Here is a 24,392-nt window from a genome sequence, read left to right on the forward strand (position 1 = left end):
TACAGCAGCCAGGAAGTCAACACCGGCCATTCCAACACCTCAGACAATGCGATTTTTGGGGAACGGCATATTCCACATTTTCAGCTTGAAACTTCAATGAATTTCAGGTAGAATAACAGAGTTTTTGAGGTTGTGCACCAAGTAGTTGTGGTCAGAGAGAGAAAGAGAGAGAGAGAGAGATGGGAAGGATATTTGTGGTCAATATGGAAGGGAGGACTTACAGGTGCAAATTCTACATCACGCCATCTACAACTACAACTGTTATTTACCATAGGAGGGTTCGCCGACCTGCTGCCCTCTCTGCTTCACCGGAACCAAAAACCACCTGTGAAGGCCCCAACCTCGCCGGATCTGTTGCTGCACCGCCAGATATGCCTTATTGGTCCGTCGCCGAAAGGAGTTACTGCCTCGTATGCTCGCCGCCGTACCCACAACTCGCCGGAGAAGAACCTCGCTGCTACTCACTATCGACGGTTACTACTTAGCCGCCAAGTCTCGCCATCTCGCCCCACAGGAGTCACAGCAGCGCTGGTCTAAACAAGATTAGAAGAATAAGACATAAAAAGACAGAAAAGCCCTTCTAATTCACGGTCAACAAACGACTTCATTGACGGAGGATCAAAACTGTCCAACGGCCAATAACAGTGTCTACTAAGTGGCAATTTTTATTATGGAGGATGAAAAGTGTCAATGCCTCAATAAGTCTAGGATAAAAAATGGCATTAACTCCGGAATACAATACAAGAATATTTAATTATGGTTATATTATTATTGTGCCTCACGACCATTATATACTAACAGTACTTGAAAAGAAACTAATAATAATAATAATAATAATAATAATAATAATAATAATAATAATAATAATAATAATAATAATAATATAAGTGGTAATAATAATATCTAAAAGTAATTAAGTGTTAATAATAATAGTAAGAATATTAACGTAAGAGTTGTAACATAGAATAAATTGTAATAATTAATAACTATAGTCTAGAATTAAATTTGGAATTGTTAGAAAAGATAAACGACCTCTGGTGAAATCAACTCTTAAATAATTATATATAGATTTAAATATTCTTAATATATTACAACAATTCCATTCCGTGCATCGCACGGGTGAAAATACTAGTTTATTGTAAAAACAAAGTATAAATTATATCAAAATTGTTTACATTATTAATAAACAAAATATAAATTTTGTTCATCTCTATAGTTTTCAAATACGATGATTAAAATTTAATACTTTAAGGAATTACGAAATATAATTTGAACTATAATTTGTAATTATTTACATTTATCAATTTTTTAATATTGGACATAAATTTTTGCGCATCACGCTTACAAAATGCTAGTATTATATATAAATATTATAATAATTAATAATTTCAACTCCTCAAGTCCTCAGATCTCAACTCTAAGTCGTAAGTCCCAACATTTGATGTTTTAATAATTCTTATTTTTCAAATATTAACTATAGATGAATGATTCTTCATCTTGTCATCAACAACACACTTCAAAAGGCACTCCAAGTGAGCCAACTGAACAGTCGGTCAGGTAAAAAAAAGAAACGTTCAAATAGTGAACTTCCATAAAAATCGAACCAAACTTTTCAATTCGAAACTGAAACCGAGCCGAACTCTATTTTTAAATCGAATAGTTTAATTTTTTAAAATCGAAACCGAAATCAAAAAAATCAAACTGAAATCCGAAGTGCCCAACCACCTTTTGCTTTTTCCCTTTTCCAATTTCAATTTTTGTTTTGTTTTGTTCTTTGCTTCGTTTTTCCCTTTTCCCTTCGTTTTCTGATTTTGTTTTTTTTTTCGATGTTTTGTTGTTTTTTTTTTCTTTTTCGTTTTCCCCTTGTTTTGTCTTTATCGTTTTTTTGTTTCATCTTTTCACTTTTTTTTTTTTTGTTTTCTGTTTCGTTTATGTCTTTTTTGTTTTGTTGTAACATCTTACTAGCTCCAATTGAACAAGTTTACACACCAAAATTTTATCAATACATGAAAACTTCTAAAGAAATTTGTAAGTTAATTTTTACTATATTATTATATTAACATCTATTGTAACCATATATTTTGAATTATTTATTATCATCCTCTATTGACAGCAATTGTCACGGACAAACTCTCAAAACAAATTGTCTCAACAAGGAAGAAATAAAAAAAAATTATTGATTTCATTATTGTTGATTAAAAGTATGTATGACACTTTATTACTCTTATTAAATTAATAAAATAAATTAGTAGTTACAACAAAAAATAATACATATGCATTTAATAAATTTAGAATTAGATGTCTATAATGCTGTATTTAAAAAAAAAAATCAAAGACATATAATTTCATTGGTTATATTATTTTTATTTTCTACAATTCAAAGATTCCTTATCTTCAAGTTTATTATATTCACTACATTATTCATTATTTTTTTTTTACATTATCTTATAATTAAATATCAAAGTTATAATACAAAATATGTTATATATATTTATTTACCAAGTATTTTATACAAATATAATAAATATTAATATTTTGTTCAATACTTTCACATGATAACCTACGACACACATCTCACAACACATGAAACATGTAGGGGAAAAACTACTACTATTAAATATCAATAGGTGTTTGTAAGATAAAGTGTTCATATTATAACTAAAATCTCAGTCATATACACAACAAGACAAATCTAAAACTTCATACACCATAATCTCATTGCATGATGAATCCCTCTATGCTGCCATCGGTAATCTATAATCTCATTGCATGATGAATCCCTCTATACTGCCACCGGTAATCTAATTGCACATGACACACTACCAATAAAAAAAAAAAAGAGAGAGGACATGTACTGACGATGAAAACAATATAATGACAATGATACCCAAAAGAGAATTAAGAAGAATTAGAGAAATTTAAACCAAAAATAGTATTTATTTAGACTATCGCTTTAAGACTAAGTATTTATACTAACGTTATTACAAAGTTGCAAACATTTATTTTAGTGACAATTATAATCAATCTCTCATATATTATCTTGCATTTATATACTTTAAATTACTGATTTAAATAAACAGATTTAACATTTATTTACCTACGTATGAACATCTCCTATATAATATTGCATTGATATACTTTGAAATACTTATTTAAAAATAATTGTTGGACATTATCCCATTCGTGCAAAGCAAAAAAAAAATAAAAAATACTAGTACTAATAATAATAGTGATATTAATTATTATCGTTTTTTTTTTTTTTTTTTTTTTGCAGCTTCATCAACTTTGATACAATTTAAAATGGTGCATTTTCAATATTAACGAATCAACGGGCAGAAGACGAGGGTGATAACAAGCAACATGAGCGACCATAAAGTCACGTTGGCGGTTAACCCACCCATAGTACCACGTGACCAGCCAAAGCTCGTGGTGTCGTATCATGAACGCAACTGGACTCCCGAGTACGATCATTCGCCATCCAAGGTGTGGACCTTGCTGCTAGGAATGCGGCACAAACCATCCAAAGACGCACTTCCCACGCTAGGGAAAGACGCACTTCCCACGCTAGGGAATCGCATACTCAACGCTAAAGTCTCGTGGGGCCAAGACATAGATTTCGATGGTGAGTTCGCTTTTCTAAAAGGATATTGGGAGTGGGCTGAAGACACACTTAGCTTCTCCAGCAAGACCTTAAGGATGTGATGATATATGATGCTGTGTACGTGTCATTGTTCACATATGAACGTAATACTAGCATCGTCAAAGCCTTTTGCGAAGCATGGTGCCCGCAAACTAACACCCTGATTACCTCATCTTGTGAGTTGAGCATATCGCCTCGGGATTTGTACATACTTGGGAGACTACCATTGTACTTGGGGGACTACTATTGTCCTCGTACTTGGGGGGACTACTATTGTCCTCCACCCAAGTATGTGCAAATCCCGAGGCAATAGACGAGGTAATCATGGTGTTAGTTCGCAGGCACCATGCTTCGCAAAAGGCTTTGACGATGCTAGTATTACGATCATATGTGAACAATGACGCGTACACAACATGATATATCATCCCATCCTTTAAGGTCTTGCTGGAGAAGCTAAGTGTGTCTTCAGCCCACTCCCAATATCCTTTCAGAAAAGCGAACTCACCATCGAAATTTATGTCTTGGCCCCACGAGACTTTAGCGTTGAGTATGCGATTTCCTAGTGTGGGAAGTGCGTCTTTGGATGGTTTGTGCCGCATTCCTAGCAGCAAGATCACACCTTGGATGCCGGGCGATCGTACTCGGGAGTCCAGTTGCGTTCATGATACGACACCACGAGCTTTGACTGGTCACGTGGTACTATGGGTGGGTTAACTGCCAACGTGACTTTATGGTCGCTCATGTTGCTTGTTATCACCCTCGTCTTCTGCCCGTTGATTCGTTAATATTGAAAATGCACCATTTTAAATTGTATCAAAGTTGATAAGCTGCAAAAAAAAAAAAAAACGATAATAATTAATATCACTATTATTATTAGTATTATTATTACTATAATTTATTATTACTATTATTATTTGTTACAACAAAACAAAATTTAAAAAAAAAAAAACAAACAAAAACAAAAACAACGAAACAGAAAGCAAAAAAAAAAAAAAAAAAGTGAAAAATGAAACAAAAAAAACGAGAAAGACAAAACAAGGGAAAAACGAAAGAGAAAAAAACAACAAAACATGAAAAAAAAAAATAGAAAACGAAGGGAAAAGGGAAAAACGAAGCAAAGACCAAAAAAAAAAAAAAATTGAAATTGGAAAAGGGGAAATGCAAAAGGTGGCTGTGTTGCAGGCTATGTGTTGTTACCATCCAAGTCGATTCACCCTTTATCAAATCCCATTCTCATTAAATGGGTCTTCATCCACAATCCCACCAATTTGCAGTGTCCATTAGCAATTTACGGATAAATGACGAGAATATGTAGAGGGGGGAGAGAAATGACAAAAATGTGTGCTGACTTTTTTTTGGACGAAAATATGCAAAACTCACTTACCACTTGCGTTTTTGGTTGTGTCCCACCGTATTTTTTTTTTTTCGTTAGTTTCGTAAAACGCAAGACATGGTTGCGTTTTTTGTACTGAATACCGTAAACACATCTACGAAATGCGTTTTAATGTTACGTATGGAATACGTTAAACGCATTTGGTAGATGCGTTTTACGTATAATCCAAAATAATACGTAAAACGCAAGTCCGAATTGCGGACTGTTTACCGGAATGTTTACCGGCGATGGTCCGCCGGAAATATGAAAAACGCAAGAGTCAATTGCGTTTTTCCAAATATAAAAAAAAAAAACGCTAGAAGCACTTGCGTATTACACTTATTCCGGCGCCGGTGTGCCGGTATAAAACGCATTGTGCAAGTGCGGTTTTTGTACCCTAGGTTGTCAAGTATTAATAATATAGAATAGGGCTCATGAAACATAGTAATTGTTTGCTTAGTTGGTGTAGGGCGTAGTTTTTGTGTAGGTTGGTCCGAGTTCGAATCTTTGAACATAGTTTGTTTGGTCATTGGGTTTTTGAGACCAGAGTTAGTATTCTAAAAAAAAAAAAAAATTTAATATAATGTGGGTGTATATAGTTGGTTGAGCGTGTATGTGTGTTAGGGTAGTTGGCTTTGTTTTGAAACCTATCTTAAGAAGTGGTTTTTAATTTTTGTTTTAAGTTTTGAGTGGCTTTATTATTTATATTTTAGAGAAATGTAAACAGAAGGTTAGGTTGTGTAGGTGGTTAAACATTTATTTGAGAGTTTTTTAGTTACGCGTGGTCGCGGTTCGAATCATATATTTACCAGTCCATTATAAGTTTTTTGTCTTAAGTTTTGTGTGGATTTATTTTAAATATTTTAGAAAAATGTTCATATAAGGTTGGGTTGTATAGGTGGTTTAGAATGTATTAGAATGTGTGTGAGGGTTGGTAATCTTTGGTTTGAAACCCATATTAAGCAGCAGTGGTATATTTATATTTTATAAGTATTTAGTGGGTTTATTATTAATATTTTCAAGAAATGTGAACATAAGGTTGGGTTGCGTAGTTTTTTTAATGTTTATTTGAATGAATGATGGTTAGACCGCTTGGCCTCGGTTCGAAACATATTGTTAGCAGCGGGTGAGTGTGTTTGTTTTATAAGTTTTTTGAGGGTTAATTTGTCACTGGTTAGAATGGTTTTGGTAGAACGCCATTTTTAATGAGTAATTGAAAACAAACATATATATCATTTGGTTTTCATAGATATAAAATAACGCACGTTCTATTTTATTTCAATATAAAATTCATGTACAATTGAAATTTTTGTGTACTTTACAAATGAACAGGGCATATGTGTATAATATTGACTGTCTGAAATGCAAGTCGGGCAAGGATCATTTCCTGGCCAAGGTATAATAACGAAGCAGTAATTGCAACAGCATTGGCTTAAGTTACTGTGTTATTCAAGTTTATTATGAAAAAAAAACAAACATAAAAGTGACAGTTTGTGTAGTCTGTCATAACATCCATCACGCTTGTTTTTTCATATATATTTTATAGTTCACGACATATTTATTATGAATACATAATATTATATGTCGCGAGACTTAATTGGGGATCAAAATATTTTCGCGAGAATTAATTGCGGATCGATTGTCATTATTTTGTACCTGCAAAAAGTGAAAGTGAAAGAAATTATAATCATAATAATTAACACGGAATATGTATATATAATCACGATATATTGGTATACAATATGCAACTTACCGGCGGTGAAATTTTTTTTCCCATTAGTTGGTTGAAATATAAAAAACAGATGAATGCGTGGGTGGTTGTGTTTGGAATTTGCGAAATTTGGCAAGCAAAAGTAAGAAGCATACATTGGTAGTTTAAACATGATAGAGGTTGGAGAGGGAGTAAAGAGGACATGACATATTTATAGGCATTGAAAACGCATGTATGATTTGCGTTTAGTAAGGCTAGATTCGTTTTCCCAGGTGCGAAATTTGTAGTAGTATGATATTAATATTGGTGAGTATTGTGGTTGTTACAAATACCAAAAAAACCTTATAATACGATAAAAAAAGATACACTAACATTACAAGACAACGTTAAAATATATAGTACAGAATGTCGAGGTGAAAACTGTTTACTGATCATCTCCCGTCGATGTATACTGCTCCCAACAATGACTCAACTATGTCTGCTAGGGCATGTGGAGGATGACATTACGGTGATGAACGTCGTAGTCGCGAAGTTTAGTTGAAATTCATTGGCCCTTTTTTCACGTCGCAGTATAGCGTTAAAGTAGAAATGTTGAGCATGAGGTAGTTGGTAAAAACAAAAGGAATTACACATAATAAATAAGTAAAGTAACAATGGTGCGAATTAAAAAAAAAAAAAAGACGTTGATTTTACTCATAATCATCGAACGCAATGTGGTATATATAGGCCAAAAAAGGAAGTATTCAATTAAATGTGTAGGCCCTATAAAGTACTGTTGCGTAAAACGCAATTGGGCCTTGCGTTTTTATGTGAAACGCAAGTCCCAGCTGCGTTATACTGATGGCGTGCGAATGGGTTGTCAGCAGTGATGGGTTGTAAGAAGTGATGGGTTGTCATGTCAGTGATGGCCCAATAAAGCAGCTAAAAACGCAAGTGGGCCTTGCGTTTTTATGTGAAACGCAAGTCCCAATTGCGTTTTACTGCCTGCAAATGGGTATGGGTTGTCTGCGGGCATGGGTTGTCATGTTAGTGATGGGTTGTCATCATGTCATGGGGGAAAATGCAAGTCGTAAATGCGTTATCTGCACAATAAAAATGCAAATTTTAATTTTGTCCATTATTTTTGTTTTGGATGTTTGTTATTATTTGTTTTTTAATTTTGCTGATCGGAGCGTTTACACCGTCGGCGCGTTGCAACACCCCCGATGATGTTATAATCTGTTGTCAAAACCAAAAATAAAAAATTTGGCGACATCAAATGTTTACGGAAACGCATACAAATGTTTATTGGAACAATATATATACATGTAAATTTATTTTGAAAGTAGTTGTTTAAAATCTTCAACGATTGAATGGATTCTGATGACATGATCGTTATTCGCACGTTCTAGTTCATCTTCCATACGACGTAAAATTTCGGCATTGGATAATTTGTTTGTATTTGTTGGCGTTGAATTTGAAGTTGAACCGGCAGTTGTAGTGTTCGGGTGGAAATCGTGTAGATGTTTAGCCGTATAATTGTTGAACGCACGAACGGCGTCTTCTTTGGAGGTAAATGATTTATACAAATTATCGCTATAGCGATGTACTTGCGCTTTGGCATCCTCCCAGTTGTCATAGATCCCTGGTTGCTGACCGACAAACACCACATATGTCTTTCCCTAGTAATAAACATAAATTTATCCACATAGGTGTAATGCAAAGAAGAGGTAAAGCAAAGGAAAAATGCATACCATCGAATGTCCTTGGAAGAAGGTTGTTAAATGCTACCGTTGCGAATTAGTAGAGTGAAAAATGCATGAATGATTTTGTGGGTATTTATAGGCACAGAACAATTTATTTCATTGTAGTCAGTTGTACTTCACAAAAAAAATTACAACCAGTTGATGGCAATTGTTAATGGAGGTGTACATTTTGAATTACAGCGATTATAACATTATAAAAACAACATTGTAATAAAATTTACAGAACAGAATTTGATACAAGAATGAATTTGATATACACCAAAATATTTTGGTGTATTTTTCCAGAGAACAAGTTGAAACGGAACCCGAGGTGCAACCCGAGGGCGTACATGCACCCAAGAAAAGACCAGCTGTGAGGAGAGGAGTGGAGTAGGATTCGAAGATTTGAGAATCTGTCTCCAACTTCATGTGGCGGCGGATGAATTTGTTTCAGAGGGGAGGCATTGGTCGCTTTCTTTTCCTCACTGTTCCTTCGGTTACGGGGTTACGTTCCAGCACCATACCAATCACCATTCGCGAAATTTAGTTGAAACTCACTTAAAGTCCAACTCAACTTCACTGTCGTATAACAGTAATAAAAAATTGAGGTCGAAAAATTGAAAAGTAGAATTTCGAACTGACGAACAATGGGAGCAAATATATGATCATTTTCAGTTAGATGGCTGTGACCGTGTTGTGTTCTTCAATGTCAACCAACATGTCATACTCATGCTACCAATTGCTATCGCCTGTAACGTAGAGAAGATTTATCCATGGTCAATCAACTACCATATTATTGATAATGAATTTGGTGAAATCCATCAATTATCGATGTCAATGTAATGATTTTTAGTAATAAAACAATCCGGTTACATCAACAACGTTATGATACCTGTTCTATACTTCTTTTACTCACAACCTTTATTCTCATCTAACATTAACCCACCATATGACTAACTCCCTTATATAACATTATTCATTTACAGTATTTATATTGTAGTGTAAAAAATAATTAATCGGACGCCCATTTTTTTCGAACACTTCACTAAACAAAAAAAAGAAACAAAAAAAAGCAAATGGTGCATATGGCCTGGGGGTATAAAACGCAACACGTAGTTGCGTTTTTAACCCTGGGCCTATACTCTGATCGGCCAGGGCTAAGGCCTGATAGGATGGCCTGTCAGGTATAAAACGCAACAAGTTGTTGCGTTTTCAACCCTGGGCCTGTCAGCAGTATAAAACGCAACAACGCATTGCGTTTTCAAGCTGTCAGCCCATCTTCTCATCTTATCATCTGTCAGCCCATCTTCTCATCCATCTTCTAATCCGTCAGCCCATCTTCTCATCCATCTTCTCATCCGTCAGCCCATAGCTTACATGATGGCTATAAAACGCAACACGTTCTTGCGTTTTCAACCATCACATGGTACTATCATCACATGGGCCTATACTATCATATCAGCACATGGTGGCCCATACTATCATATCATCGTACAACATACGAAAAACGCAACTTGGACTTGCATATTAAGGCAAAAGGACTAAACGCATGTCGCACTTGCGTTTTCACACTATTTGGTCCCGAAATATCTTCCCTATATATATTCACCTCCTACATTTCGCGGATTCACAATGAAAACCCCATATTTTATTCCAACTAAACTTTACTTCTTTTATCTATTGCATACGAGATGGGAAGTTTGTTTTCTTCATACCAACTATCTCATGCCCAATACTACATACCAACATTTTATTCCAGGGTTTCTCCATTGCCAAAAGAATTTCAACTAAATTTCGCGATTTCGGTTTCCGTTTAAGGGGCCTGCCCATAATTGCCGCCGTAGAGCTCTACTCCAAGGATGATTAATGTCATCCACACACTCCATATTTCCTAGACGAGCCATCTACACTCCGGCTTGCCCAGTCAGCAAGGAAGGTTGATCGTGTACTACCTAAAGAGGAAGTACACCAGAGCAACTTAGACTTGCAACTGGCCAATTGGACCAATTGGGGACCTCCCCCCCAAAACTCCAAAGAGGCAGCCCCCCCCCCCCCCCCCCCCCCCACCGTTTGGACGACAATATTTGTTTGCAGTAGAGAAATTAGAATTCACTAGATGCAAATGTAAATGTATGAATTTATGATCAATATCAATTATATTTTTTTCCAGTTCAAACACAATGCTTTTGACAGATTTCCGTTCAAAAAACAATTTTCGTTACACACATTCAATATCCTTACCCTCGTGTTTAGGGCTACGAAATTATGTCAACAATACAATTCCAATAAAACTACATTCCACTAATAATCAACTGTTAAACTATTTGGGTAAAAAAATGTTGAAAAAATATAAATTGTCACATAGCCGGATATAGTCAAATTACTTTTGGAAATTAGATTTCACAATACACAACATGCCTTCACCGAAATTTCAGATGAAATACTAGACTAAATCGTTTCACTTTTGTCAACATCAAAATCATTACATTTCATCAACCACATTAAAAAATTTACAATTTCAACATATTACCATGTTTCTCCGCATGTGCGAGGAATCGATCTTTCAACAAACACTATTTCAAACCAATGTTAACCCAACTCACCTAATACTTCTTCTATTACTATTTGCGCATTGTTATATATTTATACTACACCAACATAAATCCAAAAATCAAACGCTGACAATCCTGACATATAGATGGGCCTGGACAACAACATATTCAAACACATGCTCACCCAACTAAGCTATACATCTTTCATTGTTATCACCGCATTTATTAATACTTATAGTCAAACTCGAATAACGTCAAATAACAAATGTACACGCAGTTAAGAGGATTTGAACCCTAACAAACCATATAATGAACCAAAGGTTCTACCAACTACACTAACCCATCTATTGTTAACATATGCTCCATTTTTAATACTAATTACTTCAACAATACACAACGCAACTGACAGTTGCGTTTTACGTTACTTTCTCCTCCCAGGAAACTGGCCGGAAAATTTATAAAAATTACGAGCGCAATTACAGTTTGCGTTTTATCCAAATTATAAAAACGCATGTGGTAATTGCGTTTTGTGCTTCGCCGTACTTCGCCGGAAATTTGCCGGTACAAAAAAAACAAGAAAACGCAACTCGCTCTTGCGTTTTGCGTATTATACGCAAAACGCAAGACTAAGTTGCGTTTTCTGCCTATACCGTATCATCCAGAAAACACAATTGCTAAATGCGTTTTACGTATACAAATACGTAAACGCAACCATGTCTTGCGTTTTACGTAAATAACGAAAAAAAAAATACGGCGGGCCACAACAAAAAACGCAAGTGGTATGTGAGTTTTGCATATTTTCGTCAAAAAAAAAAAAAGGCAACACACTTTGGGAAATTTCCTAGTTTGACTACACATTCTTGTCATTTATCCACAATTTACACAGCAACACTAGTTGTACGACGAAGGACTCGGTGGCATCGACGATTAAGAAACAAGACTCCAATGGCAAACTTCAATCTGTCTCCAGGAGCAGAACCTCTGCGACGGCGATCCAACGGCGACTTCTGCGACGAACTCCAGCGAAGGCAGTAGCACAACAGCTCAGGTGATCTCCGGCGACTTCGACGAGACAGGTAATCGTCTTTTGGTTTTGCTACCCTGGATTGCTTCTCGATGCCTTGTTGTTTCTTACGTTCTTTTCCTATTCTTGCAATAGAATGTATCTGGAAGAAGATAGAAGATAAAAATTAAGGGCAAAGAATTTACCTGATAGAAAAAAAAAACTCCCAAAGCTCTACTTCCGAAGTTGATAGAAAAAACAGACTGCGAATGATCCTCTGTTTCATTGATTGGTGTGGGTTTGGGGTGTTGAAGCTCCTATTTATAGCACACAATAGGATAGTGTTTTAGTTGGAATTGAGCTGAAACTATGCATCCTAGTATGGTTGGGAATCTACTTCTGCGGTAGTAGGGTAAGGTATGCTACTGAAAACAAGCTTCCTACTGGAGTTAAGTTTATCAATGTAAGTTTTAGGACTCTGACTATACTCACGGCCTAGAAGATCACATGGATTTGGGCTTATGGATTAGGTTCATAAAATTAAAATGCATTTTAATCTTTTGTGATTAAAATCAATCATTATTACATAGATCATGGTCCACACAATTGTATGGATCATAAATAAAAAGTACATTTTTAATATACTAAGGGTACATTATTTATGTACATAAGGTACATTTTTTGAAAGTACATTTTTAATATACTAAGGATACATCATTTTATATAATGTACCTTCAGTACAAAAATAATGTACCTTTAGTACAAAACTAGTGTACTTTTAATATATTAAAAATGTACCTAATATTCATGGTCCACACAATAATTTGTCCATGGAATATCCCAGCACATAATTGAACTCATTTTGTGGCAATTTAATCTTTTAATTAATTTAGATGAACCACGATGAATTTAATCTTTAGTCCCTTAATTGTAATTTAATCTTTTAATCCGGGCATACATTTGGTCCCATGGAGTTTAGATGCATCGCGATGAATTTATAGGACCCTTTGTTAAGTTTCAAGACGACTTCCTTGCTCCAAATGCATCAAGCAATTTATCCTGACAAGTCTTGAGGGGACAACTTGTAGATACATAAAATTTGAACTCGAAAAACGAACTGGTAAAATTGTTATTGAGTCAATTTTGAGATTGATTATTGGACCAATTTAATTAATTACGACTTGATTTAATTAGTCTAATTAAATTTAATTTGGACTATTAAATTAATTAATTAATTGATCCATGTTCATTTCATATTTAAATTATAATTATAATTTAAATATATTATATTTCAATTATATAATTATAATTTAATTTGAATTTAAATTAGATTATAGAACAATGATCTTAGACTTGATTTTGTGCAAGATTCATTTTATCAGATAATTAATTTAATTTAATAAATAAATAGAAAATTTGTTGAGGGATTGTGGTTAGACTTTTCACTTTAAATAGTGTATTCATTTGACATTCCTAAACACGATGACATTTCTAAACTTGGAGTTACTCTAAACTCTACCAATCACTAAACTAAACAATAAAGAATAAAGAAAATCGAGAGCATTTGAATTTTGAAGAGCTTGAAGGTACGTGAAGGCTTGAAGCATTTGAAGGCATTGAAATATTTAAAGATTTGAAGGCATTGAAATATTTAAAGAGTTGAAGAGCTGAAGGTACTTTGAAGCTCTGCAGAGTTAACTATCTAGAAACTTGACGTTTGTTGTTGAAGATCACACCACTTAAACCCGTTGTTTGAATTTCGAACACTACGCTACTTGAATTCCAGGGATACTTTAATAGATAAAATTAGTGAAGAATCAAAAAACTAATAGAAATTTTGTACCTGCATATTAAATTATATGCATATACTGTAACCCGATTTTGTAAAGATTTTGTACAATATATATACAAAGTTTATTTTTTTATGTTTACGGAGAGAAACGGTAGGAAGTAGTGCACCAACATGCTTACATATATTACACAGGAAACCTCACACGAGATACCACTTATGTTCCGGTATACGGCCGGAGAATTACACAAAACAGCTAGCCAACTGAAATAATATTGTAGATATACTATCAACAACAAAAAAGTGGACATGTAACGTTGGAAAACAGACTGCATTCCAAACTTCCCACCATTCAATTAGCCATTGACTATCGCCCCACCTGCAAACAAAAATGATGGACTCACTTTAATTTCAATAGCATGCATTCAAATTCAAATAAATAAAAGAATGATCATCTAATACTAATAATGGTGAAAACATTCACCGTTATATTCCACTCAATCACTAGATCCATATGATATGTTAGAGATGGAGAGAAGAATTGCATTTGTTGGGTAGAAGCCGGTAAAGGCTTTCACCATTATATTCCAATCAATCAATCATATCATTTGTTTGGTGAAAGCCGGTAACTGTTAAATTCAGTTTGAAAGATTGTTGGACAGAGACTAATAAAGAGTCAAGTTCAGCACAAACTATAAAAAATATTTTAAAAAATAAAATTATGCTTTCACTACAAGCTACAACATTAATGTTTGATCTTAAATAGTATTATTAAAATCAAGTCACATATTCGAGTCCCAGCAAGAACAGTTAAAACTAGGTTGCATTGCAATATTATATTACCATTAGGGTGGAGGACTTGGCCGGAGATATAAGAGGAGTCGGGGGAAGCCGCGAGGAAAACGTAGGAGGGAGCGACTTCAATGGGGTGGGCGGCTCGCTGCATCGGCACATCTTTACCGAAACTAGCACACTCTTCTTTGGTGAAGGAAGCAGGGATCAACGGCGTCCATATCGGCCCCGGAGCAACGCCGTTGACGCGTATGCCTTTATTCACCAGCTGCAATGCCAGCCCTCTGGTGAAGGCCACTATCGCACCTTTTGTGGCCGTGTAGTCCAGCAGCTTTGCGTGTCCTTTGTAGGCATTGATTGATGTGGTGTTGATTATTGAGCTCCCTTCCTTCATATACTTCAACGCATGTCTGAAAAATTAGGAAGCTACGAGTTTATTTTAAGAACATATATATAGAGTTTATAGCTTATTAGTAGCTTAAAATAAACTATAAGTTCTTAAATAAGCTCTGTCAAACATAGCCTATATATAGTAAATACCTGGTGAGGAAAAAGTAAGAGCAGATATTGGTCCTGAGCACCCTCAAAAGCCTGTCTTCATCGATCTCCTCCACGGAGCTTGCCTCGTATTGCTCCGCGGCATTGTTCACCAGAATATCAATCCGCCCATAGGCTCTCACCACTTCATCCACCACCTTCTTGCAATTCTCGTCGAACCCCAAGTCCGCAGCTATCGCTATCGGGTCTTTGGCGTCCCCACTTTTGGCTTTCTTTATAATTCCCACCGTCTCTTCTGCGTCTTTATCCTCCTGCGGTTTCACGTAAGTGAAGGCCACAGTCGCGCCCTCCAACGCGAAGCACTGGCACACCGCCCGCCCGATCCCCGAGTCGCCTCCCGTCACCAACGCTATCTTCCCCTACAACAACCAACATTATTGAACAGCTAGATTATCAATATTTAAGCTCAAATTATTGAAAGATTTATGCGAAAGTAAGAGGTACTTGAAGCTTGTTGGATGGCTTATATTCATGGGAAGAATATTGAGGACGGGGATCCATGATATGCTCTTTTCCAGGCTGAGAATCCTGCTGTTGGGGTGGGAATTGTTGACCATTATTAGACGCCATTTTTATAAACACACAAACTAAACTTCCTTTCTTAATTGGGTTCAAGAAACTGATCGAGTGGTGGCCGGAGCTAGGTAGAAGAAGGACGACGGCCGCGGAAATGGTGTTTAAAGAGGCTGAAAAAGGAAATACTCAACACAAGCTAAGGGAGCTGGAGACTGTGACATATATACATACAACGTGGGAGACGTGGAATATGTATATGTATGTACGATGGTAACGTGTGTGTTTATATACACATATATAAGAATGCCCGTGGAAGTGTATGTGGAACGTGGAATGAGAGCGATAGATATGGAGCGATCTATATATAGTGGCATAAGAGGCAGTACGTGGAAGAATACTCTCGTATAGATGAATTTAAAAAAAAAATTTTGTTTTAGCAAAATAAATAGATATACGGGTGGGAAGGTGACAAGATTTAATTATACCATTTTTTTTTTAAATGCTACTACTAAGGTTCAAACTTGTCAACCCAGATACCATTAAATCATAAGGTCTTGACGATTTAATTATACTATAATCTTTAAAATTTAGTAGTTAATAAAGAAGTAGATATACTAACTACTAAATAGTAAAATAGTGTGATAATATCTTTATTACTATTTTAAATGGATAATTACAGATATAGTAGAATAAATAGATGGTAATATGATAACACTTCTGTTACTTATTATATTTAAATTCCATATAAACAATATTTTTAAAAATTATTCTAATCAAACAATAAATTTTAAATTTTCCCTACCAAATTTTCTCTTATAGAATTGTATTTTTTTTTCTCCGTAATTTTCTCAATGTAACTAAACACACGATAAATGGTTAGGTCTAGGTCTTCTTTGATTTTATTTTATTTTACTTTTTTCATTAAGGGGTGTTTGGTTGGAAGGAAGGAATAAGGAGGGAAAAGAATAAGGTGAGAATAAAGTAAAAATTCAAATTACGTTGTTTGTTAGGGAGAAATAGAATTATTGAAATTGAGAAGGAAATAAGTGGTATAAAGACTAAAATATCTTTGTGTAATAATAATAATAGTAATAACAACTAACCAATGTTAGTAATGTCATTTCATTTGTTTTTCCTTTATCAAATTCATTGAATTGCAATTCTCTCTAACCAAACAATATAATTGAGGTATCTATTGAATTACAATTCAACTAGACAACTACAGCTAAATTACAGTGAACCAAACGCCCGGTAAGTTCACAGTCTAAAAAGAAAAAAAATGAAATCATTGTTGGATAGAAGTTAGGAGATGCGTGGATAAAGAGCAATTTGGTGATGATTGATGAAGAAGCTAGGCTAGATAGGTGTAGTTTAGAGTTGCGGAAGGAAAACGTGGCAGCGGAGGAGGAGGGGGTGAGTCCACGTGTTGTTCGTAGCCGCTTGCAAACGACACGCATATTGAAACCAACGTCACATGAATATTGGCATAGAGATCCAAAACGGTGGCTTCACATTTTTAGGCTGACCACAAAGAACTTAGGAAAAAAGGGATCATTATCTTCTTTATTTTATTTGATCATTTATTATTAATTCTCTCGTTGGTTATTAATTTACTAGTATTTGTCCCGTGCGATGCACGAAAAATATGTTATAAAAATATACCATATATGAAGTTTATTCATATATAAAATTTTTATTATTTAATAATTATTATGTGTGAATTCTTATGATAAAATTATGAACATAAATATATTTACAATTAAAATAATATTTAAGGTGTGTGATTACTATAAATTTTAAACTATATTAAAAATTTAGTACATAGTATTTAATATTACAAATTTTTAAGAACTTAGTAAACTACAATAGTAATTGAATTACAATTTTAGAGTTACAACAGATCAAAATTTTTAGACCATTGAGATTTCTAACTCTAGATGTAGCAACATACAATTGACATTTAAAGACCAAACAATTATTTATAAATATAAATGACTATTAATCATCATCACCATTTAAAAAAATAATTGTAACAATAATTACTCACCAAACCATATGGCTATATTATATATTGTTAAGATTTCAATTGTTTTTTAGAGTTAAAAATGATTTTCAAGTGTTAACATTTACTTTCCTTATCTGGTTTGTCCTTCACTTTTGTGTTCTTTTCCCTTTGATATTTTATAAATAGTTTTCAAGAGTAGTTTTCCCTTTGATATCTAGTTTTCCCAATGTGAGACAAAAATTTCTTTAAAGTTTTTGAAAATCAATTTCTCATTCACTAAATATCCGTTTTGAGTGTACAATATATCAGTCTCTTCGTCTCACCACGAAAAACCTGAATCCACTTTGATCCGACCAAAATCGGAGTGAACCTCATTGATAGCTGTATTCACAAAATATCACTTAAAATGTCATTTTATGCTATTTTTTCCAACATTGACTTATGTAGGGGTGTCTGATCTTGCTAGTAGGGGTGTAAGGTGTAAACAAGCCGAGCCGAGCTCAAGCTCGTTTAAGGAAGCTCTGCTCGAGCTCGACAATTGTCAAGCTGCTCGAGCTCGACTCGAGCAGCTCGATTGTTCAAGCTCGAGTTCGAACTCGATCTTGAGCTCAAGTTCAAGCTTGATCTTGAGCTCGAATTCAAACTCGAGATTAGGTTCGAACTCGAGCTCGAGATCAGGCTCAAACTCGATCTCGAGTTCATGCTCGAATTCAAGCTCAAGATTAGGCTCGAATGCTCGATTTTGACCTCGAATTTGAGCTGTTTGATTTAAAATTGGGAAAATTGTAAAAAATCCCCCTCTACAATATGCCAATTATCAATGTCACCCCTGAATTATGAGTGGTGTAAATGTTGCCCCTCAATTATCAAAACGGTGCACATATAGCCCCTCTCGTAACGGACATGTAGTTCCCCATAGTGTACGACACCATTAAGTCCGAGTAAATATGTAATTTAGTTGTTTTTTCCCTCCCTCGATTCGAAGTACCAACGATGGACAGCGGTGGGGAATCACATGTCGGTTACGGGAGGGGTTATATGTGCACCATTTTGATAATTGAGGGGCAACATTTACACCACTCATAATTCAAGGGTGACATTGATAATTGACATTTATAAATGAGCATTTTTTACAATTTTCCCTTTAAAATTTAAGCTGCTTTGTTTTATCCCTACATAAATAATACAAACTTCAAATCAAAACACTCAAAATAAGTTCGCAACAAACTAGAAGACAGTCAACAACATTGTTCAAACTTCAAAGCACTCGAAATAAGTTCGCAAATCACAACAAACTACAAGACATAAGTCAACAACATAAATACAAGTCAACAACAATGGTTCTTGATTCCTTGTGCATAGATATTTCTTCCGGGATAAGCACGTCATTACAAGAAATATCTATTCAACTTGCAGAAAAATATTAGATAACAAATAAAGTAATTAAAAATAGTTAGACAAGTATATTACTTAGTAACTTACTTTCCTGAGTTAGATGTCGAAAGAAATATTTCTTGGAATGATTTTTATATATTATAATATATATATATATATATATATATATATATATATATATATATATATATATATATATATATATATATATATATATACGACACGCGAGCGACTCGATGAGCCACGAGCCTAAAATACCTAGGCTTAGCTCGAGCTTGTTTACTAATCGAGCCGCTCGAGCTCGACTTTGACTGAGCTCAAGCCAAGCGTTGACCGAACCGCTCACGAGCCACTCGCGAGCGACTCGGCTCATTTACACCCCTAGTTGCTAGTAATGTAAATCGACATAATAATACAATGTAAATCCACATAATAATACAACAATAGCATGTCATGTAGTGAATACTTTTGTAGAGGCGTAGCATGAATAAATAAAGAATTTGATTCCATAATAATGTGCTCAAGTTACAAACTAGCCCCCATCAATCAAACATTTTTAAGAAAACAATAGACGTACACCTTGCGAAGCATTACGTACAACATACATAAATAAAGTTTGTAGAATTGTAGTGAACAAGTTGATTTTGAAGTTAGAAACTAGACCCAAGGATTATCCGGAACCAAAAACTTATCAATTTTGAAAGTAGGAGGCATAAATAGCTTCTGCCTTTCCCACCTCACACGATCCGTCCTATAAAGGTTTGGATAATTGGTGATGCTCCAAAAACATTTGGTGCACCTTGATCGCATGTTGTACACCCAAAGGAACCCAAATGAATGCGAGTTGATGTATAAGAAGCACCACCTCATTGGAAACGCCACCTGCAGAAGTGAACTTTGCTTATAAGCATAATGAACATCTAACTTAAAATTGATGAACATTACAACGTACAAATATTATAACAAACATTATTATTGTTGTGGATCTCTTAATGCAATAATATACAGGGCGAATTTTGAGCTGTGCAAGTTGTGCAACAGAATAGGGCCCCAAATTTTAGAGGACCCAATATTTAATTTTTACCTAGCAGACATTAAAACAAAATAAAATTGTAATTAATCCTAAAAGACTCCAGTGGTAGAAACTGGTTTCTATTGGTTTTAAAGCACAAATTATGCTCTGGAAACGTGTTCACCATGCGCATGATGAACACATGGGTAGATCCATAATTTCTATGCTGTAAATTCATAATTTTATTTTTCATTTGTTGTTAACGACATTTCTCTCTTCGCAATCGCATTATTTCATCTTCGCAGTACAAAAATTATGAATGTACAATACAAAAATTATGAATGTACAACTTAGAAATCATGGACCTATCCCGTGTTCACCATGCGCATGGTGAATACGGTTCCACAGCTTAACTATTGGTTTTAAAGATTGCCCTTTCGATAGGGCCTCATTTATTTACGGGACCACAAAAATCTAAAAATCAGCCCGACAATATAAGTTACGTACTTGTGTGAAGTTGAAGCGATATGTCTCGGTTGCCTTCAGCGGGTGCAATGTATTGTCCTTATCTGTGTGCTTGCACATGAAGTATATGGTGCGGTCATAGTCATTGGCTAACGTTATCTCAACGTTTGGAAACAATTTGGCTTTTAGGTTGTTGTCGTACAAGTAGGTCTCGGCGGCGGAGAGGCGGAAGAGGACGGAGAGGATGGATAGGGTGGCGGTGGTGGTGAAGACAAATTTATAGGCTGCCATGGTGGCAGCCTATAATTATTGGATTTCTTTAAGGTTTGATTGGGGCGTTATTTGAAGCTGGGAGAGAGAACTTGGTTTCTTACTCTGATTTTATTGTCAAATTGTTGCATGGATATATGCTTGCATGTCGGAAAAGGTTAGATCAGAGAAGATTTCGGTTTTGACCCTTTCACCATCTTGTGGTTTTGGGGAGGAGTTGAAATATGATTTTAATTGTTATTGATACATTCTGAAGTTATACATGTACACAATTAAAAATTTAAAATACACAAAACTAGTACGTGTTTATAGGTGAAGGGTCAGGAACAATATTTGTTGCTGTGACAAAATGACTATAGCAACATTTATTTTGTGGTATGAAGATAAATGACGGAGTTGATCAATAGGGAATGATCTTCCAACGTTGGTTGTCTCCTCCGTTCCATTCCCACAGACCAATGGCAGTCACATCTTGGACTCCCCCATGTTCTTTGGTAGCCCCAAATGCATCCATGTTCATGCCAATGTTGTTCACCATCCTAATTGCTTTATACTCGCCACTATCATCCTTGATACAAGCTTCACTCCACAATATGGAATGATCAAAATCATCTGTTAGGAACAAGTGTATTTAGATTTTGATGATACCAAACTGTCTTAGAATGTAGAACCCTATTTTTCGTTTGTTAGATAAGTCTCGTATGACATAGGCATGAGATGTTAAACCATGCACAAGACTAGTATAATAGGTCTACATGAAGATTCAAAGGTGATCGAAAGATGCTTCCAGACGAAAGAAGGATTAAAGCAAGTCTCGGATGGATTGCTTTTGCAAAAGGAACCTTCGTCTAAGAAGAAAAGACGAAAGATGAGAACAATCTTTCGTTTCTCATTCCTAAGTGAACAAGTCAAATACACACTTGTAGAAAGACAACACTCATTAAAGGAAACAATGAAAATGTTGTCTATCACTCAGATGGGCAAATCATTCGGACAAAAAGTGTCATAGGAATGACTTTCACTAAAGACATGGAGCATTAAAAGACTTGTACCATCTTATCATAAATCAAGGACAAAAGTCATAATACTTTTGACTCCAACGACTATACAGTACAAGTGCATTAACAGTATATTCACACACACACAATTGAGTAATGCTATAAGGAAGCATGGATATATGATACTTACCTTTTAGTTGTTCCGGAACTCTCAAGTAGTTCAATGGCATTAGTCTAAACTCTGAATTTGGAACCTGGAAGTCAATAACAGTGTTAGAAATTAGAAGTTCAGAACATTTCAAATAAAAATAATACAAAGTAACATACGGATGCAAAACGACGTCGTTTTATTAAAAACGCGCACCTCACTTTAAAAAAAAATTCAGTTTCGATTCTGGAATTTTAGTTCATAGATTCTGGATATTTAGACGTGAATCGAAACTGATTTTTTTTTTTTTCATTCATGCTGGATATTTAGTTTATTCATTATGGATTTTTAGTTTATTCATTCTGGAATTTTAGTTCATTGATTCTGGAATTTTAGTTCATCGATTCTGGAATTTTAGTTCATTGATTCTGGATATATAGTTCAAATTATGCACAATATAATGTTCAAATTAGCAGTGTTTCGTTTGTGGATCCATCAGAGATTCAAGGTCGGAAATCCGATGCCAGTGCTTTAATAAGCAAGTTGATGGAGAATAACAATAATAATGCTCCCCCTGACCCTGTCGTCATTTCCATAGTGGGTGCGGGAGGGATAGGAAAACTACCCTTGCTCAACTAGTCTATGGGATGTCATGAGTAGCCAGTGTGCTATGACAATGGCCAAGAAGGAATTGATGATGCACGACCCCAAGAGGTGTTCAAGTGAGCTAGTTAAAGAAGCCCTCAAGCGCAACAGTACACTTGTGACAACTTGACAATAATCGTGGTTTGTTTATCCCCCGATCCTCCGCCTCAAATAGAAACGACTCAAACACGAGTCAGGCAGAGATCCAATCTTCTAAAAGGCGTATTAGAAAGCAACTCATGACAGCACTTTGGAAAAATCGGAAGCAAGCCAGCAAAGACGTACTACTGCCATGAAACACGTACAGATCAAATCCCCCATTAATGGAGGAGGTTTTCACCCCCCTATGAGGCACCGGCGGTGCTGTTGCCATGATGCAAAGTTCCACTGTATGATTGTTTGAGTAGTTTCCTGTATTGAGATTTCTTGTATCTATTGAATCAATTTGCTATTTTTCTTCTTTATGTACAGATTCATAAACATATGATCTGGTACCATTTTTTCTACCCATTATAGGCCTAACTCTCTTGGGCTCTTGTTAGTATAGTAGATATAGTAGATATCGTTTGACTATAATATTTTTTTTATTGTTGTGATTAGGGGTGGGCGTAATTCTGATTATCCGAATCAACACCCGAAATCCGAGCCAAATTTTAAATTTTGAGTGAACCTAAATAGTTATCGGTTAAATTTTGGGGGATAGTGGGAGGAGATGTATCTGGTTTTATAATTAATGCCTTGAATTCCTGTGTATTCCCTGAAGGATTGAATGATACTAACATTGTCTTGATACCGAAGAAAGAGATGCCTGAGACAGTAGCAGATTTAAGGCCCATCGCATTGAGTAATGTTATTTACAGAATTATGGCCAAAATGGTTGCAAATAGGATGAAAACATTGATGGGAGGATTGATCTCAGAATCCCAGAGTGCTTTTATCCCGGGAAGGCTAATCACGGATAATATCCTGGTGGCAGCGGAGGTGGGGCATTATCTGAATAGAAAGCAATGTGGTATAGTGGGATGGAGTGCATTAAAGCTAGATATGTCAAAGGCCTATGATAGAATGGAGTGGAACTTTTTGGAAAGGATGCTGACTGCTATGGGTTTTAGTGAGAAGTGGGTGAAGCTCATTATGATGTGTGTAACGACTGTTAATTATACTGTAATGATTAATGGTATAGAAGGGGGGCACGTAAAACCAACCAGGGGACTCAGGCAGGGAGACCCGCTCTCTCCGTATTTATTTATTATTTGTGCAGAGGCTCTCTCGATGATATTACAGTATGAACAGTTGGCAGGTTCAATACATGGGTGCAGAGTAGCAAGGGGGGCACCACCTGTATCACACCTATTTTTTGCGGATGATAGTCTCCTATTTTTTAAAGCAAATATCCAGGAGGCAGGAGTTATAAGGCAGTGTCTTGCAAGGTATGAGAAATTGTCAGGCCAGGTAGTGAATTATAATAAATCAAATATATGTTTTAGCAGAAATACCCAGGAGGCTGACAGGACACAGGTGGCGAATTGTTTGGGGGTGGTGAAAGCACCCAATTTTGGGAAATACCTGGGTCTACCATCTTTTGTAGGGAGAAACAAGAGAGCTGTTTTTTCGTATGTGGAGGAAAAAATCAGGCAACGAATTGGTTCGTGGAGTAAAAAGCTACTCTCTCAGGCCGGTAAGGAAGTATTATTGAAAAGTGTAGCACAATCTATGCCTACCTTTTCGATGAGTGTTTTTTTGTTACCTGAGACAGTTTGTCAGTCAATTGAGCGAACTATGAATAAATATTGGTGG

The 24,392-nt window shown here is 35.4% G+C and overlaps 2 protein-coding genes across 2 annotated transcripts; both read right to left on the reverse strand.

The window, feature by feature from the left end:
* Positions 1-13,906: 13,906 nt before the first annotated feature.
* Positions 13,907-15,977, reverse strand: LOC109164078 (glucose and ribitol dehydrogenase-like). The gene is made up of 4 exons (XM_019312833.1): positions 15,586-15,977; positions 15,124-15,500; positions 14,635-14,993; positions 13,907-14,170 (listed from the first exon to the last, which is right to left on the reverse strand). The coding sequence occupies exons 1-4, from the start codon at positions 15,709-15,711 to the stop codon at positions 14,148-14,150; spliced, it is 885 nt and encodes a 294-aa protein (XP_019168378.1). The 5' UTR covers positions 15,712-15,977; the 3' UTR covers positions 13,907-14,147.
* Positions 15,978-19,541: 3,564 nt separating this feature from the next.
* Positions 19,542-20,894, reverse strand: LOC109164081. The gene is made up of 2 exons (XM_019312836.1): positions 20,577-20,894; positions 19,542-19,939 (listed from the first exon to the last, which is right to left on the reverse strand). Exons 1-2 carry the CDS (start codon positions 20,823-20,825, stop codon positions 19,715-19,717), a joined length of 474 nt encoding a protein of 157 aa, XP_019168381.1. The 5' UTR covers positions 20,826-20,894; the 3' UTR covers positions 19,542-19,714.
* Positions 20,895-24,392: the final 3,498 nt, after the last annotated feature.

This window comes from Ipomoea nil, unplaced genomic scaffold, assembly GCF_001879475.1.
Source record: "Ipomoea nil cultivar Tokyo-kokei standard unplaced genomic scaffold, Asagao_1.1 scaffold3056, whole genome shotgun sequence".
NCBI classification, from domain to species: domain Eukaryota; kingdom Viridiplantae; phylum Streptophyta; class Magnoliopsida; order Solanales; family Convolvulaceae; genus Ipomoea; species Ipomoea nil.

Excerpts from the sequence above, each read along its gene's own strand:
- LOC109164078 (XM_019312833.1), bottom strand. The coding sequence starts at position 15,711 with ATGGCGTCTAATAATGGTCAACAATTCCCACCCCAACAGCAGGATTCT. Across the intron at positions 15,501-15,585 it reads AGCCATCCAACAAGCTTCAA|GGGAAGATAGCGTTGGTGAC; the intron begins GTACCTCTTACT and ends TGGTTGTTGTAG. Across the intron at positions 14,171-14,634 it reads CCAAGTCCTCCACCCTAATG|GTGGGGCGATAGTCAATGGC; the intron begins GTAATATAATAT and ends TTTTGTTTGCAG.
- LOC109164081 (XM_019312836.1), bottom strand. The coding sequence starts at position 20,825 with ATGGCAGCCTATAAATTTGTCTTCACCACCACCGCCACCCTATCCATC. Across the intron at positions 19,940-20,576 it reads ATCGCTTCAACTTCACACAA|GTGGCGTTTCCAATGAGGTG; the intron begins GTACGTAACTTA and ends TCACTTCTGCAG.